The following is a 19,407-nucleotide window of genomic DNA, read 5'->3' as shown; positions in this document are numbered from 1 at the left end:
ACACAAACGTATGCTTCTGCAACTACATGGTACAGTAGTACGCTAAGGGGGTTAGAAGCATGAAAATGGCACATGGTTGTAATTTCTTTAGATTGACAAATCAAGTCAAAAGCAAACATAATGCATGTTCCAGTTTATGGTTTGATGTTTGAATAAAAAAAAATCATCACAGCTGGGAAAACCAGACAAAGTGGACTGACAGCACATTTCAGTTTTTGTTTTAGATACTTTGGGAACACTGTGCCTCCAAATTCATAGGCCTGTGAAACATTTTGGGGCTTCATGTAGCTAAATGCAAATGCTATATTGAATGACTTTACTACAACATGCCACATAGCCCAAATTGCCATTGTTGCACTTAAAAACCTATCAGACTCCATAATGCAGTCAAGTAAGCGGTGGAGAGAGTTGGTGCCAGCAGTACTTGTTTTGGCTTAGCTCACAAAAGCTGTTTATGTCACAGTAACACAATCTTTTGTGGCACATGCAGTTGGTACAAATTTGAATTCACTTCCTTTTATGTCAGCATTGGTTACTGAAAACATTTAAAAGCTCATAAAAGTTTTCTCTGAAGAAGTCTGACAGAATTGAGTAAACAAGTGCAGGAAATTAACACGCGCTAAATCATTCTATAAATTCACCCCCAAATAGGCCTATTAAATCACTTAAGGAGTTAACAGCAGCAGGCATCTCCCAGGGGCCCTGATTTACGGGACATTGTGTGCGAGTCTGTACGTGTGTGGCTGTTTGTATGTGCAAATATTAATGGGTGTATGAGAGGCCAGTGTCCCTCTCTCTGCACTAAAAACTTCCCACATCCTCACTGCCATCGGCCAACACACACACACAGAACCAGAGGAAACCACACACACACCTCCTGTCCAGCATTTCTGCAATGATCTTATTTATGGCCGTAAATGAGAAACATTTGAAAGATTTTAACCTTCAAAAATTATTTACACCATTAGTGATGTGAGTGAAAACTAATCAGTAGAGCTAAAACAACACTGACTTTAACCTACAAATAAACTTTTTTGGGTTAACACTTATAATTACTGTCCAAAGTGTACTTTTTGCCACATCGGCCAATGGCAGGTGAATAGACTAGACAAATAAAACAACAACAACAAAAGAAACGAAACAAAAACAAAAAAACAGACAAAGACAAAGACACAGAACACAAAATGAAACATTTTATGACAAGAAATGTAATGTAACAGAATGTAATATTGGAATTCCTAAAAATTTTACTGACAAGCTGTAACCAGTAACTCACCAAAGACATTTTTTACATGATTTGGCACTTTTGAACCCTGCTTATAATCCCTTAATTTAAGAGTTACAAATATAGGACAATGTGTTTGTAACAAGAGAAGCATTTATAAAATCATGATCACATTTGACCTATATTTCTGAATGTTTTTGGACAATACTTTGATATTGTTGTTTCTAAATTTCTGCAGTATTGATGTCAGAAGCAAACTACAGGACTAAAGATATTTTTGCTTTCAGAAACTGTTCTGTGAATGTACAAACACTTCTTTTTTTTTTTTACAGGACGGGCTCAATGAAGCTTTGAAACACGCACGCACGCACGCAAGCACGCACGCACGCACGCAAGCACGCACGCACACACACACACAGCCTCTTTACGAGTCAGACAGCAAAACAACCTCAGCTGATGCTCTAATTAGGTCCATTGAGTGTAAAAACTCATTCACTGCAGGGTACCTTTTTTCATTCACTGGTGCACAACTGAAGGTGTGCTTTTCACACTCCTACTTGTGCGCACTACCTCATATGCTACACTAATCAGTGCGCGTGCACACACACATACATTTCTACATGCACACACGTACGCACACATGCACACACACTTCCCTGTATTTTAAAGGCAAGTCTTCCTGCTTGCCCTCATTTCCAATGCAAGGACTCGTGAAGGTCGAGACTGTAAGCGAGGGATCAGAATAGGAGCAATAAAAGGAGATACTTTAACAGGCTTTTAGCGACTTGGGAGTGCCATCATTTTAACAGTGTCACCCTGAGGCTTCTCCCAAAGGCATGCTAAGACCATACTTTCCTTAAGGAAATCTCTATCTTTCCCCCTACCTCCACTAACACTGCCCTCCATCCCATTCTATCACGTTGGAGGGGTCCAGGGGTCTTCAATTTTGCCTTCAAAGCATCTAAATGTTTTTGGTTCTGAGGCAATATTGGCACTTGAACGTACCTCAGTGTAATGACTACATTTAAAGGAATTGGTCAACTAGAAATTGTAATTATTTGTCTTCATTTACTCACCCTCGTGTCAGTGAAACATGTATTGCTTTCTTTCTTCAGTGGAACACAAAGGAGAAATTTGGAAGAATGTACTGTTACTCTTTTCCATGCAGTTGCAACAAAAGGGAAATGGAGCTTTAAAGCTTAAAAAAGCACTATACAATTATACAAATGGTCCATGCAACTCATGCACTATATTCCAAGTCTTTTGAAGCTAAACAAAAGCTTTGGATGAGTAAAAAAGGGACATTAAGTCATCATTCATGGCAAATCTTGACATCTGCCCAAGACCTCACTGATATGTTTAAGAAAAGTAGAAACATCAGATTAGTTCATATTATTCAGAATGGTGTTGTGAACCAGTTTAACTGATTTATTGAAAAGTTCTGACTCAAAAGAATAGTTTCAATTTCAGTCTGTTTCTCACCCAAAGATATTTTATGACTTCAGAAGACTTGGAACATAGCTGGAACATAAGTCATATGGAGCACTTTTATCATACAAATAAAATTTCTCTTGAATGACAGAATTTTCATTTTTGGGATTTCATTTATTATATTCAGGATTTAAATCATATTCTGTTCACCCCCTCTTGCCCCGTCATTTCCTCTCTATATCAGAAAGTGTCAAAAAGGCAAGAAATGATTTATACCAGTGACAAGTAAGCATTAACAAAGCAATGAAAGAATTTTCATTTTTGGGGTGAACCATTCTTTTAAGTGTTCATTTATTAAAGGAACAGTTCACCCAAAAATGAAAATTCTCTCATCATTTACTCTGTATGATTTTCTTTCTTCTGCTGAACACAAACATAGATTTTTAGAAGAATTTCTCAGCTCTGTAGGTCCATACAATACAAGTGAATGGGTACCAAACTTTCAAGCCCTGAAAGCACATAAAGGCAGCATAAAAATAATCCATAAGTCTCCAGTGGTTAAATCCATATCTTCAGAAGTGATATGATAAGTGTGGGTGAGAAACAGAACAATAAACAATAAAAAGTCATATTTTTTACTATAAATTTCCACTCATTCTTCTTTTGTTTTTGCCTATTCTCATTCTTTGTGCATATCACCACCAACAGAGCAGGGAGGAGAATTTACAGTAAAAAATAACTTAAATATTGGTCTGTTTCTCACCCACATCTATTATATCGCTTCTAAAGATATTGATTTAACCACTGGAATCTTAGGGATTACTTGTTTGCTGCCTTTATTTGCTTTTTGGAGCTTCATATTTTTGGTCACCATTCACTTGCATTGTGAGGAATTACAAAGCTGAATTATTCGCGTGTGTTCAGCTGAAGAAAGAAGCCATACACATCTGCGATGGCATGAGGGTGAGTAAATGATGAGAGAATTTAAATTTTTGGGTGAACTATCCCTTTAAGCAGTCCCCTTCAACCTGCACGTCAGAGAAATAATTGTATGCAATTGTATTAACAATAACCAACACAAATCACGATTGATTTCTTAATGTAGGAAAAAGGCTGCTGTCATTTAGCCAGGAAGATATGCGACTGAGAGAGAGTGAGAGTGAGTGAGAGAGAGAGACAGAGAGAGAGAGAGAGTGAAAGCAAGAAATTCAAGACCCAAAGGAAAGATTCTTCTGTGAAAGGCCGCCTGACCCAGGGTGATTTAAGATGCCTGCAGGCTGCATGGACGCCACCCTGTCTGCTTGGACTGGTGGTCCCCCCCCGATGCATGCCGTACGGACACTGGGATCAGTTGATGCCGCCTGAGCCAACATGAGATGCGCTGCACGCGAGCAGCATATGGCTGTTAGTCTGGGCCTATGACTAATCAAATGGTAATGCCAACCAGCCTGAGGATGCACTTGTAAAACAGAGCTACTGTCTGATGATGAACAGCACTGAATAAATACAGCAGCATCACGTCCTACGCTGCTCATAAGCACTTCCACTTTTACGGCTTGTAACATCTTTTCATGTTCAGTAATAAGAGGACTGCGTGGTTGAACTGATAACACAATCCCGAGTTAAAGGTAATTGCATATATCCATGTCAGCGCTGGAAACAAATGTGTCTGAATGATGTACATTTGTGGTTGATACAAAATGGGCTTTAGGTGAATTGCCATGCTGTCAAGGAGGAGCCTAGTTGGGGCCAGGGCCTAGTAGCGGTTAGCAAACATGCTCTGACATGCTGAGATGGGCTGCTCATGCAGGTGATGCAGGTTCAAGTCTGACTCACATCATATGACTGAATCACCCCTCTTGCCCACTTATTTCATGTCCTCTCTTAATCAAAAAGTGTCAAAAAGGCAAATAATATATAATGCAGGTGAAAAGTAAGCATTGACAAAGCAATCTTAAGGAGAGCAATGACTGTCTTAAAGCTGATATGATACTATTCTGATACACAGAATAGTAAACAACTTCCGGCAACAATCATCCATGGTTACCAGTGTAGGTAAAACTAATAGGAAATAAACTTCAGATGTAAGTCTTCCACTTTAATAATGATACCACTTATTTCAATTAAATGAGTAAATTAAGTTTTAGAAGTAAAAGACCCTAAACTACTGCTTGGGTTAAGATAATGCCTGAAAATCTCAGCAGCGTTGAGCAATAAAATCACATCCAAGTAAACAACATCAACATGCATCAAATCAGACTGCTCAAATAATGATAGGCATGCTAGTGTTAGACAGGAGCAAGATGTGACAGTGAGAATGTCATGAGCTTAGTCTGTTGCTCTGGGCATCCAGAGAAGGGCAACCGTGTTAGACACACAGAAATGAGCAGTGACAATTCACCCGGTATATTTTTTATCCAGTACCCAGAATTACAGGTGCACTTGGCAACATATTTACCCTGCTGACAAGACCAGCTTAGACAGGTTTATAATGATTAGTGCTGGTTGGGGACCTACAGCAAAAACAGGTAACATGCTCTTTTGAGCATGGCGAAGATGTCCAAAATCAGTTGATTACATATTATCACTGTACATCAACTTTATTGATAATGAAAATAGAAAGATGACATGAAATGATGGATGGGATTGGGACATGAGTTGGATCAGATTTAAACCTGCATCTTCTGCGTGAGCACCACAGCTCAGTGTGTCTGGAGCAGGTGATCTAAGCCACAGCTCTGACCACTGTATAGCAAATTACACTAAATGAAAAATATTTTGGGTTTGGATGGCCGTTTATCATGACCTTACTGGAGTTTCAAAATCCACAGTAATTACTAGTTGAGATCTAATTAATCCAATCTCTGCCATAAGAAACTGATTTACTGTAACATTCTAATCCTCACATACATATGAATGAACCAGTGACACGGTGGTCCTGGATGGAAGGTTAGGAGACATAAATATCACACTGACAAGCCCGCAGGCTGAACGCCCAGACCAGGCGGAGGCTGCCACATGCAAATCCATCATTTACACAACCAGCACTGAGGAAAATATCCAGTGTGACGAAGAGGAAAAACAGCAGGCCTGACAAACAATAGTGGTCTGCTCCTCATTCAGAGGAATCCTGATGACATCTGAAAGCTAAACGACACCGGCAGCCCCTGCCATATCAGACGACAGCATTTTCACACTTCCAGGAGGCCAAGCGAATCGAGGGATGCTTTAACATGAACAGGCCCATCTCCTCACACACACTGTGTGCATAGTGATTGACTGTGGCCTGACATCTATCAAAATGTGTTTCAGACAGCTGGAGTAGGATAGGCAGCTCTTGCATTGGGAATTGGCTGCAAACCACTGGGTTCGAAAGCATCAAAAAGATGTACTAGACATAGTCGTAGAAGTGTAATATAAGATTAATTTAAAGGGATAGTTCACCCAAAAATGAAGATTCTCTCATCATGCCATCCCAGATGTGTGTGACTTTCTTTCTTCTGCTGCACACAAACAAAGATTTTAGAGGAATATTTCAGCTCTGTAGGTCCTCACACTGCAACTGAATATGTAACACAATTTTGGAGTGCCAAAAGTACATAAAGGCAGCATAAAAGTAATTAATAAGGCTCCAGTGGTTAAACCCATATCTTCAGAAGCATTATGATAAGTGTGGGTGGGAAACAGATAAATATTTATAAATCTCCATTTTAACTTTTACATTCATCTTTTGTTTTTGGTGATTTGCATTCTTCCTGCATGTTGCCAACTACTGGGCAGGGAGGACTTAAATATTGATCAGTTTCTTACCCACAGTATCATAAGAATTTAACCACTGGTGGTTAAAATCGTTTCAGGTGTCCTGGCAGAGTAACCACAGTTTTTGTTCATCATATTAACATGGACATGTTCCAATGTTAACGTTTGCCAGCCAGAAAGCAGCAAAATGTATTTGTCCTCATTTTTTATGTATTTATGCATTGTTCAATAACGTTAAACCTAGCAAAATTAACCTAATATCAAATAAAATATGGCACCTATGGCAAAGGTTGACTTGCAATAAAGCGCACAAATCATATGGACTACTTTTATGACCTTTTAAGGGATTGACAGACTGGTTAATATGTACTAACTTTGTATGGAAAATGGAGTAGGAAATGATAAAAAAAAAAAAAAAAAACTGTGTTCCACTTGCAGGTTTGGAATAACATGAGAGTCAGTAAACGATGACAGCAGTTTCATTTTAGGCACTTTTGAAACTTTTAGGCACTGAGATGGAAAAAAAAAATTATGTTACTTTAGTCATGCAACCCTAGAGTGTGTCTATACACATACACAGTACTGAATGATTCAACACAGCACGCACTTTAAGGCTAAAGGCCACCCAAATATCAAGGGAAATTAAGACGTATAAAAAGATACTCATGTCAGCATTAGCCAACTCTTGATGCTGTTGTTGCTTTGCTGTTAGCCAATGAGTCACAGCAGTAACAACATATTAAAAATGAATAAACTGAACCAAGGAGAGTCATATTCATTTCCCTACAGAGCAGAGTAAGGTTGCCCTGCTTTGAATCTTTTTCATTCTCTTTCTGCAGGGGCCCTGGAGGGAGGGAGGGAGGCAGGGGTGGTTGGTAGTTGATGCCATCCAATCTGTGGCATTAAACGGCATTATATATTTAACTCAAGTGGCGCTTGGGGGGCCGGGGGCAGAATAGAGTTTTGAAATTGAGGAAATGTAGCTACCAAGGATTAGGGCTATACAAAAAAAGAATACATAGCAGCAAAGATTTGTTAATATATATGTGAATGCTCAAGCAGAACACTTCATTAGCCTGCTCCTTGTTGAGAGAGAACGAGTGGGTAACTGAAAAACGGAGTAAACATGGTAACAAACGTGCTTTAGAAATTCTAGAAAGCACATGTGCTGCTGCCAAGGGGTTGCACAGCATGAAGGTTACTATCTAGTAATCAATGTGTTAACAGAATTTTGATTTCCAAACATAAATCTGAACATACAGTGTAATTAATTAATGCCTACATGTATCAAACAATGTGACTAATAATCTAGGTCCAAACTGGTATGACATTGTGATTACCCACATTGAGTCAGTTTCCTCTGAATGAAGAACAGACCAGGAGGTTAGAAATATAATAAGACACCCTAATCCTTCAAGATGTCCCTCAAACTAAGTCCATCTGTTATTTATACACAAAGAACAGCTTTGTGAAAAGGCACAGAATTCTGTGCAGGCTTCAGATGTGGATGAATTTATTGTGTGTAAAGACTGGACTGTCATTTTTTTTTTAAATCTCATTTTTTTGTAGCTATTCCAGAGCTCAATAGTTATGTGCATATTGCATGCACAGTTTTTGCATAGTATGCTGTATTGCAAAAAAAACACACTAATTTACCAATGATATCTTTCTGAGACTTTGTAGAGTCTGACAGAGCTTGATATACAAGAGTTTTAAAGGGATAGTTCAGCACTCTCTAAACTCTAAACTCTTAAAATACTGTAAAAATTCAGATTTAAACAAATTTACAGCACAAATAATACAAGTTTTAACAGAAGAATTGCTTTTTATAAAATTATACATCATTAATTTCTGCCTTTAAACCCTCCAAAAATTGTCCCCTTCCACTTCCATTGTAAATGCCTCACTGTAACCTTGATTTTTGCTTTTCATAAGAGAAAAGGAGGGACCAGTCAAAGTATTTTTGTGGTAATCAACTTATTGCCACAAATGCTGTCGTAGTGAACCAGAAATATTCCTTTAAAGCAGCTTTGCCGGCATATAATCTTGTGTTGGGTATCGCCAGCCACTTTACGATACGATATGTATCGCAATACATATGTAACAATTAAAATAAATCGCATTACAAGACGATTTCGTAATTTGATTACAATTGAAAATGTGACAAACGTGTGAGAAAGTCCCAGTGTGTCACAGAGAGTAACAGTGCAAGCACAGTTTCAATCTCATTTACGCATCAACGAAGCATATCAACTGTAATGAGAAATGCCGGTCTCAGATTTTGTGATTATTTAGACGACCTGCTTCTTCGTTGTATTTTGTTTCCCCTTTTCTCCCCAATTTTGGAAAGCCCAATTCCCACTACTTAGAAGGTCCTCGTGGTGGCACGGTTACTCATCTCAATCCGGAGGACAAGTCTCAGTTGCCTCCACATCTGAGATGTCAATCCATGCATCTTACCACGTGGCTCACCGTGCATGACAGTGCGGAGACTCACAACATGTGGAGGCTCATGCTACTCTCTGCGATCCACGCACAACTTACCATGCACCCCATTGAGAGCGAGAACCACTAATGACCACGAGGAGGTTACCCCATGTGACTCTACCCTCCCTAGCAACCAGCCAATTTGGTGGAATACTCGCTGAGCTACCCAGGACCCCTGATTCTTCATTGTTAAACTGCTAGACATGACATGAATACACAAATAGTTTAATAAAAATATCAATACAGAGATCAATATTATCGATACAATATTGTGATGTGTGTGTGTGTGTGTGTGTGTGTAAAGGATTAAGTATATACATTTTAAATGATAACAGCTGATAAAGTGCATTCTGTCTGAATAATCTAATTTAACGTTATCCATAAATAATTTAAGATTGCGTGATATTGCTCGCAAAGTTTATAGGTCAAGCTACAATTAAATGATCTAGCTAGCTTGTGTAATTTCAGAGAGATGACAGGTAAAATTAACCCAAAATCTTTTACTTTTACAAGACTTTATTAAATAACACACTTCCATTCTGGTAATATCGTTTAAAATATGTTTGTAATTAAATATAATTTTAACCAAAATGTTGTTCATGCGATGAAGTATGGCAATATCACTGTATAATTCATAGATTCTTTCAGGGTTAAATAAAAGCAAAGTCTATAATAAACTTTGTGGAACAGTGTTAGACTCTCAATCTTTATTAGGAGAACACAGGTCCACCTTCCCACTGCTTTTCTTGAAACTACCCTGAAACACTTGTATATCATCCTAACTAAGAAGACCAAAGAAGGTAGAAGTCTGTTAGATCTACATAACTCCAGCGAGCCTAAATCTAATCACAGTGCCTTCCAGCTGCTGGAATTCTGTGCCTGCCAGTTGACACTTCATTACAGCACAGCAAGTGACAAGGAGCACCCTGGGGATTCCTTCTAGCGCCTGTTCAAGTAAGAAGCAACCGAGTTAGGAGAGCTCTGCAATAACAGGCTCCTCCATATCCATCCATATTCTATATCTCACCACATATGGAATGAAAACTCAACACTTTCATAGAAGATAAATATATGCTCCCCACCCCATCGATCTCTCAGACCTCATTTGGACCTCATGCAAATACACAGCCCACAGCAAAACCAACAGAATATTATTTGGGCTTTGCAGTGATACAGTCTCCTTGACTAATAGGCTTAACCTAAGCAATCCCATGCAAACTTTTGCATCATCGTCTGGAAGCAAAATAATAACGTTCCCACAACACCCTCAGACTCCTTTCTTCACATGGGATATCAAAATTTTGCAGTGCGCCTTTTCTCACTTGACAGCTTGCAGAATCTTTACGCGAGTCAGCGGGGGGTGTGTAATAATTAGCCCCCGTGAGCGTCAGAGTTGTTTGTCATATAGCACTATGCAGAGAGGCACATTAGGAGCTCCGGGCCCAGGAGGAAGCTGCCCCTGACTGACTGTCAAAGCTTCCCTGCCGATGGCACTTGCAGCAGTAGCTGTGTCAAGATGCGCTCCCTCCACGGAGTCAAAACATTATGTACTGTCATTTCAAGTGTGCACAGTGGACAGGAATGTTGATGTTATCTAAAATTGTCTAATGTTTTCTCTGCTGGTTTGATTGGAAAGCTAGTATTCAAGGCTTGATTCAAGGCACTGTGGTTTACAGTTCTAGCACCGAAAAAAATGCCTTTCATACTAATTTACTCATATATGGTAAGGGCTAACTGATATACAGGTATGTCTGCTGGCTAGTTAAAATAAAGCAACATTATAATAAATATGATAATGCACTTATATTTGGCCATTAATATAAGTTTCACACAGACTGTAATTTGACTAGTTTTGCAACCCTAACTTGTCTCATGAACCACGAGTACGATTGCACTCAAACATATATTTTAATAGTTTATCTGATTTAAATGTAAATTTTGTTATGGAAATGCCATAAGAGCATTGATTAGGTAAGTTCAACTAATTTCCGTGAATCAGTTAAAACTGTCCGTATTAAATGGCTTAACATTTTGTTAGCCACTAAAATATGTTCACTCAAAAATGTTTTTGTAAAATATATGTAGGTAAATATTACCGTTCATTATTATATATTGCTATACTGGTGCATATACACTGTAAACCCTAATAAGTTGGCAGAACTTAAAAAAATTGAGGCAATCAGTTTCATAATTTTTTAAGTTAATAGAACATTCCGATTTTGATTTTGTACTACACGTGCATGTTAATTGCTCTTTACTTGAAATATTGAGCAAGATAACTCATACATTTTAATATCAATTCACTTTAAATTTAACTAGAGTGAACCTAACTAGCTAAGACTATCTGGAACTAGCTATAACAGTGAATGATAGCATGCAGAATGCTTATTGGACTCACTATGCTTTGATAAGCATAGCAATTGCTTTATGAGTTAAGCGTTATACTGTAGAACAATCTGAAATTTTACCTGTCCACATCCTAAGGTCAAGCTCCTCTATTCACCATAATGGTAAGCCATTACATTAATCTAACACTTAATATATAGTATTTCATTTTAACATTGACTCTCCCTGTTGAGTTTCATGCAAAGCATGGAGAGAAAATGCCCAGTTTCAGTTAAATTGAAGTTCCAAATTAAAGTTATTAAAGTAATTACATTTTTCCCTACTCAGAACAATTCATATTTTTAGCATTAGTGTTTATAATGTATAAAATGAATTAAAATCATATATTCATCTCTGTGTTCTTTTAGTGGGAAACATGCTTTGGTTACTTTTAACTACATTTGAACTGTTTTAGTTCTTATATTAAACATTTTGAATCTACTGGACAACAATATGGTTATAAAAATAAAACCTAAAAATAACCATTAGAGAATGTTTAATTTCTTATTAGGTTGTCAGACAAAAACCTCCCTTCAACATTCTAGGAGCACTGATTTACTGTTACATCTACAAATCAAGACAAACAACTTTCCTAGAACGTTAGGAATTGGTTCTGAAAAAATAACCAAACGGGAACCATACGCTAACATAAGGCAAACATTCTGTGTTTGCAGGAATGGGTTGTTGTTTGGCATTGGATGGTTCTTCTAATAAAATAAATAAATAAGTAAAAAAATGTAAGCCATTCAGAGCAAATACATAAACATTGATACAGGTCTATATAGAGCATTATCAAAATGCTGCCAAATATCAAGCTATAATTTGTTTGGTTATGTCGCCTAGTCCCAGTAATGGTCATTTTAAAGCAGCTATGATTGAAGCCATGCTAATGATGAAACCGTCTATTATGTTTTGTTCAGTAATCATCAAGTACTTGCATGCAAGTATTCATGCACAAACAGATACGCAAACACACACGGTTCACATAAGGACGCCCATAACCCTAGGCACAGTGGGCAGCATGGCATCTCAGTTTTGCATGAAAACATTCCAGTGGTTTTTGCACCTCAAGTGCAGAACAGGCTTAACAACAGATACAAGACATAGGCTGATTTAAACCAAAGAGATCTGACACATTGAAGCAATGGGCCTCGAGAAACAGCAGGAATCATGTGCATAGGTTGATTAAACTAAATGCATGTTAGTTACATCAACCAGATCTGTGGATTTGACCATCACAACCAACAAACTACCAAAACCTCAAGAAAGAGAGAGAGAGAGAGATTTATAGCATATTGATTACAAGCATACCTACTATACATTTATAGAGCTATGAACACACAAGCCATTCTGCAAGATGAAACAGGACATTTAAAATATATTAAGAGCTAACTTAGAACAAAGCCATAAAGCCTGCACGCTCTAAGGATTTTAAATGTTCCCATAGTGATTGCTGAAAAATTGTAGCTAGTCTTCAACATTCCACTTAACAGTATTTAATCAAGGGTCTCCTAAGGCCACAATCTTAATATGGCCAGAGGATGATTTGTAAAGTTTACACAGCAATATCAATCACCAAATTTGCAAGGATAGATTTATATTGCGCTTAACTATATTGTTGCGAGCATAAATGCAAAAGACCATCCATGCTATTAATGACTATCTACTAAAATCTCCTCTTCCTCCAGGAACACCTAACAGGAATATTTCTGGTTCAGTACCATAAACTGTGGTGCATTTGGGGGCTGCCACCTGCAATTTAAACTTAAAAGTCACCATTCACAAATACTGTGGACTTCTTGCAAAGAAATGTCTCATTTTTCAGAGAAACACCCAAATTATAAAAAAAAAGACTCCAGTTATTAGAAGCTCAATCTAGGTATCATTAGAAAGCTGAAATCCTCTCCTTCATGATGATATAAAACATTTTATCATTCAAAGCCGAAAACATATATTTCTGATGATTTGTTATGCATGTTTTTTCTTCTGGATGGCATATTTTGTTCTGGACATCTAAGATCTAACTTTGGATTATTCAGCCAAGCAAGCTTACTGGCAAATAAACAATGGTTGAATATTTAGAGAATCTCCTGTGGTAAAAGCATATATAAAGTTTTTAGCTATTTGGGGCTTACAGCAACAGTTATAAGAGCATAAAAGAGACATTTGGATTTGATGACTTACAGGAATCATATTTCATTTTGTGATATAAACTGTACAGTCACATTCCTGAGAGTGAGGGCTTTTGTTTGATATATGACTTGTCCATTTATGTGCTATGTGAAGGACTTTTCTTTTTATTAAAATATTTCTGCTAATTTTTGACACAAATGTTTTGAGGCCTAATTTTAAGTTATTTTAAGTAACATAAATGCAGAAGTGATGGATATTTCTGAAAGTTCAGATTATAAGAATTCAAATGATACCTCATATGCCTGACTTATTTATACAGAGACTTTAACGTTTTAAGCGTAAACTTTTTTCGCAATATAGCACCCTCCTTTGGACCCACCGGTTAAGCTATCTCTACAGAATAATTTTCATTGCCACACAAATTGTTTTGGACTCATCCCTCCTTTTCTTAAAAAAAGCAGAAATCGGGCTTCCAGTGAATCACTTACAATGGAAGTGATGGGGCCAATCCATAAACGTTAAAATACTCATGTTTCAAAACTCTAGCCACAAGATGTAAACAATATGCCTGTTGACATGAATTTAGTGTGATAAAATTGCTTACTAACCATTTCTGTGTAAAATTATAGCCAATTTTACAACATTGTTGCCATGAGGATGTAATGTCAACAAACTCTAAAACCCTAAAATGAGTAAAGCAAGTTTTTTTCACAATGATAAAATTATTTAATAAAGTTTACATCTTAAATAATACACAAGTTTTAACCGAAGATTTAATGTTACTTTAAATTGGCCCCATTCACTTCCATTGTAAGTGCCTCACTGGAACCCAGATATTTGCTTGCTTATATAAAAGCAGGGACAATTCAAAATTATTTTTGTGGAAATCAACAGAATCACAAATGCTGTCAACTGAGCTTAACTTGTATTGTACCCGGAATATTCCTTCTTAAATCTTAAAGCTGAAGTGTATAATGTAATGAAAAATTTTTTTGTACTTTTTTATCCCAGCTTAATATGCAGATATATGATCTTATGGCTTCTATTATTAAGCCATTTGTAGGTATATTTCCCTTAAAAAGTGTAAACATTGTAGCACTTTAAAACATAATGAATACGTTTCCATACATAATCTTACACTGATTGTGTTTTGTATGCTGACAATGTGTGTGATCACTGGTCATGCTATCGCATTAAACAGTTTATCAAAGTAAAAAAAAATCAGCACAAATGTTTTTTTTAATGCACATTCTTACAGCTTAACCAATGTCTGCAAGCTTTGCACACTTTACTCTTTACATTTTGACGTCAACAGCAGGGAATAATCAGATGATTTAAAATCTCATGTAAATGTGGTTCTTGTTTTGTTGGATTTTTTTAATAAGATGGTATTTGCTCATTATCAGCATACTGGTTTGCATGTATAAACAGTTTACACACTGATTATTCTGTTTGTTTGAGTATCCCGACCAGCTCAACACAGCAATGCTGGCTCATACAATAGCGCGAGTTTGGGGCGGGACTATCGTTTTATCCGACCAGTGAAAGACAGGGTGAGTGTTTCAGGAAACTTGTTTGTAAAACAAGCATTTCCGTTTGGTGACGCTAGTGGCACAGAAACTACACACTTCACCTTTAAGGTTTAACTGTGCTGCAACTGTCCTGCATGATTAGCCCTGGGTAAAGTGTTTTAGTGTGTAGCTTTTAAGTATGCTTTGTAATAGCATACTCACGATTCTCACATTCCAAAAATCATCTACTACAGCAGCAAACTGCAGATGCACACTTCACACTATACATAGAGGAAATAAAGGAAACTCACTTGCAGGAGATGGAGTGCTGTATCCACTGACAGGAAGTCCTGAAAGGGCTGGAGGGGAGAGCCCCCCTAGCATATGAGGGAAGAAGTAAGGGTAGTGGTGCATGGGGAAGCCCCCGAGAGGGCTGCCCAACCCTCCAGGGCTTGGACAGGGGTTGCCGTTGCCAGACATGGAACGTTCAGGCACAAAACTGTGTCCCAGACCTCTGTGCAGGCTATCCGTGGTGTCAGAAATCTACTTTCCCATCGTGAGCTACTTTGGTAATCCAACTAGTATTACCAAATACTAATGTATTGTCTGTGTGTGCGCTTGCTATTGTGTGTGTGCGTGTGTGTGTGCGTGTGTGTGTGTAAGAAAGGTGGAATAGGTAAATAATTGGCAATCTTTTGTGTGTTTGAGTGGTTATGACGCCATTCGATCAGAGTGAGTGCTCACAGGTGTACAAGTCTTTGTTTTGGTGTTATGTAACTCCCTGGATGTAATACTAAAGTTCTTGCAATAAAAGAGTGAGGCAGTAAAGTCCAGCACTGTTTGTCTGTATGTCCTCCTGTGAAGGCTGGTAATGGTAGCTGGATGGCTCTGTTAAGGTTGGGTTAGAACTCGAGAGGATTGGAGGGCCTGTTATACAGCAGTCTATAACTGAAATTTAAGGAGTTGACTCAAATCCAGCAGGTTTTAGGAGGACCGGTTAGGACAAACTGATGCAAGAGGAAATGAGAAGTGGTGCTCCAGAGGTCACAAAATGCTCTTGGGTCAAACCTGTCAGAGTGTCAGTCCAACACAGTGAATTTATTTTTTGACCTAGGAAAAAGGGTGGAGAGAAAGAGAGAGGGAGATATTTTATAGTTGTCAGGTACAAATAAACAAACTTGTTTGCATGCATGCATTTTAAGAATATTACAAGCAGTGACAGGCCGATTAATCATGGGAATTTCACCAAACACCATTTGGTTCCTTAGAGACCTGGCACTTGTGTCTATCACAAAGGGATCTACAAAATGCCCAGATAGTATAACATTTTCAAAATATTTTTCAAAACAATAATAAAATAAAAATATTTTTCATATATCAAAGAGAAAATATAACATATCAGGACAAATCTAGAACAGGATTCATTGCTTTCACAATGAAATTTCATAAGACACAACTGACTGTTAAACGCATATCGAGCTCCACATAACACATAATAAAAAGCATTTTCTCAGGCAGATATGGAGTCTAAATTGATGCACAACTGAAACAATAATTTCAGTAGTACACCCAAATGACAATAGTTATATCATACTGTTCATGTGTTGGACTTGCTATAGTTAAATCCCACATTGTTTCTTCATCAAATACTGTAGTAATGTCAAATGTCAATCAAGTCAATCACTGAAACAACAGCACCTGCTTGAGTATCAAATACCATGTATAATATGTGTGTACATGCATATGCATATATATATATATATATATATATATATATATATATATATATATATATATATATATATATATATATATATATATATATATATATATACACACAGTACTGTTAATAAAAACATTTGTCTTAATATGGTTATTTATATCTTCAGTGTCAATAGGAAATATAAATGTTAGACTCCCAAACATTCCTTTTGCAAATAGAATAAAATAGAAGAACAGGGAGCTCTGCAACAGCTGGCATGGCCCTCACAGAGCCTCCACTGAACATTGAGACAGTCTGGGATTACATGAAGAGACAGAAGCAACTGAAACAGCCTAAATAATTAAAATAACTGTGGTGAATTCTCCAAGAAGCTTGGAACATCCTATCTGCCAACAACCAAGAAAAACTGTGTCCAGGTGTAAGTAGGAGAATTGGTGCTGTTTTGTAGGCAAAAGTGTCCATACCAAATATTGAGTCAGTTGGGCTTATTAACACTAATGTTTGCACTCCCTTGTGTCGAATCTAATATATACCAAAATCCTTTATCAATTGGATAATGCACAATATCTGTTTCCATTATTTTTTGAGTAAATACAATGTAAAATATACAAACTAATTGGCCACATCTTTTGTGAATCGTAAGTTACTCAATATGAACTTTGTTTATAGATCTGTTGCATAAAAGTAATATCACACCTAGTCTAACAGCACGTCTGCAAGTGTGACATTGATTTTACACAACAGTTTATTAAGCAAAAAATTCATATAAAGTAACTTACACACAATTAAGTCAAAGCAGTATCAACTGAATAAAGACAAGCGGAATGATACCAACAAATGAAGCGTCCCAGTGCTGTTATAGCAAATATCAACACTCTTAAAAAAGACACTCGAACAATCAGATTTTGTATAAATATATATCAGCTATCTGCCAACTTGCTCTCTCTAAATATTGGAAATGGCATTGACCATTATATTATTTGACCATTATTTCAAGTGTTTAGCTAAGATGTGATGCTAAAATATGGTCTAGAGTCTGAATGTTTCTTACGGTTTTGCTGACAGACATCAATACATCTGGAACAGCTCACAAAACATCTAGAATTTGACACCATGCCTTTCAGTTGAAGTTAAGTGTAAATAAACTGTCGAGTTAAAGTAAGAAAGAGAGGAAGACTACAATTTTAACACTCAATGGTTGTTCTGAAGCCCTGAACCCAGCTTGACAGCGTGGGAAAATGCTGCCAAGGCCTTCCCCAGTGAGCTTGTTAACTGTTGAGTTCCCTCAGGAGCACAGAGCAGGATCTTCACACAGACCGTCTGTCAAAAACCCTCATTAACACTATCTATCCGGGCATAACCTGGAAATGTGAGCGCACGAGCTATGAGAGAAGGAGAAAAATACTGTTTGAAGGACCAGTGATGAGAAAAGAACTTTCTATCTGCAATCAGTCGGTCTGTCTGCAAGCCTATTGTGCATTTTCTCAATTCCACCACCCGTCTACCCCCTGCTACAAAAAGACCAGGATGTACTAGAGAGTGGCACAGCTCTCGGTGGAGGAAAACGCCATTCCAGTTGGGATGAGAGACGTAAATGTATAAAAAACAACCCATTATTCAACGAAAACATATTAATGTGGACATGGCCTTAAGAAAAGATATTCGGTAACACTTTACAATAAGGTTCCATTTGTTAATATTAGTTAACAACATTAGATAACATGAACTAACAATGAACAATACTTATAAAGAATTTGTTTATCTTAGGTTATATTCAATTCAACATAAAGTAATACATTTTTAACCTGTTGATACACACCCCCTTTTTGAGCACAAACCATGAAAATGACATATCTGAACTTAAATACTGGACCCTTTGGAGTATGGACACAGTTGTAGTATCTTTTGAAAGAAGACACTTTGGGCTTTATTTCCCAATTTTCAGAATTAGTAATATGTTGTTATTTTTGTACATTTAGAGAAGCTGAAGTTTATAGTAATGGAAATATTTTGTGCTGAACACAAAATATTTTTTATAATCTAAAAAAACAATAATAAAAGTGCCAAGACAACCCAGAAATACAATGTTCTCAAAGCAACAAGTCTAAAGAAGTTATGTTTCAAATTTGAAGATGATCTAACAAACAATGAGGTTCCTGCAAGCTTTTTTCTGTGTACAGCATAAAATTAAGTCTCCGCCTTTAAAAACGACACAAAATCTGACTGCACTTCTTGGCTATTATGAATAAAACTACACCGCATTTTTAAAAATAGACTTTGGAGACAGGCTCATTTTAATGCAGAAAAAGTTACATACTTCAGCTTTAACAAAAATTAATAAATGCAGTAAAAAAAAAATGTTTATTGGTAGTTCATGAAACCTAATGCATCTACTAATGTTAACAAATGTAACCTTGTTTTAAAGTGTTACCAGATATTCAAGCCAAAGTTGTTATTCTGAAAACACCATGGTTACTAAACAGAAATCTAGGATTCTTCTGTTAGAAATCTAGGATGTTTCTGCAATATGGCCCCAGCATCCAAAACACAATATGTGCTGGTGACCAGATATTATGGTCTTCCAAACTAAGTCCTTACGTTCACTGGCCCATTTATATTACTATATCTCTATCTTTCATCTTTTTGCTTGACTCTACTCATCTATTCTCCAGTCTACTCAACATATACTCAAATATAATTCAAATTTGCTTCCATATGGAATATGGATTATGAATTTCCCTGAAGGCATGCAA

At 37.1% G+C, this 19,407-nt stretch overlaps 1 protein-coding gene across 5 annotated transcripts in view; it reads right to left on the bottom strand.

The window, feature by feature from the left end:
- LOC127652910 (retinoic acid receptor alpha-B) overlaps positions 1–19,407 on the bottom strand; it is a 153,900-nt gene that overhangs the window by 72,195 nt on the left and 62,298 nt on the right. For all 5 annotated transcript variants that reach the window (XM_052139356.1, XM_052139361.1, XM_052139357.1 and 2 more), the window contains one exon: positions 15,243–16,041. In XM_052139356.1, the coding sequence (XP_051995316.1) occupies positions 15,243–15,411 (169 nt within the window). In that variant the 5' untranslated portion in view covers positions 15,412–16,041. The remainder of the gene's footprint in view (positions 1–15,242; positions 16,042–19,407) is intronic.

This window comes from Xyrauchen texanus, chromosome 12 (genome assembly GCF_025860055.1).
Source record: "Xyrauchen texanus isolate HMW12.3.18 chromosome 12, RBS_HiC_50CHRs, whole genome shotgun sequence".
Lineage (NCBI taxonomy): Eukaryota > Metazoa > Chordata > Actinopteri > Cypriniformes > Catostomidae > Xyrauchen > Xyrauchen texanus.
Note: the sequence above shows the minus strand (reverse complement) of the source record. Positions and strands in the feature narration are given on the sequence as shown.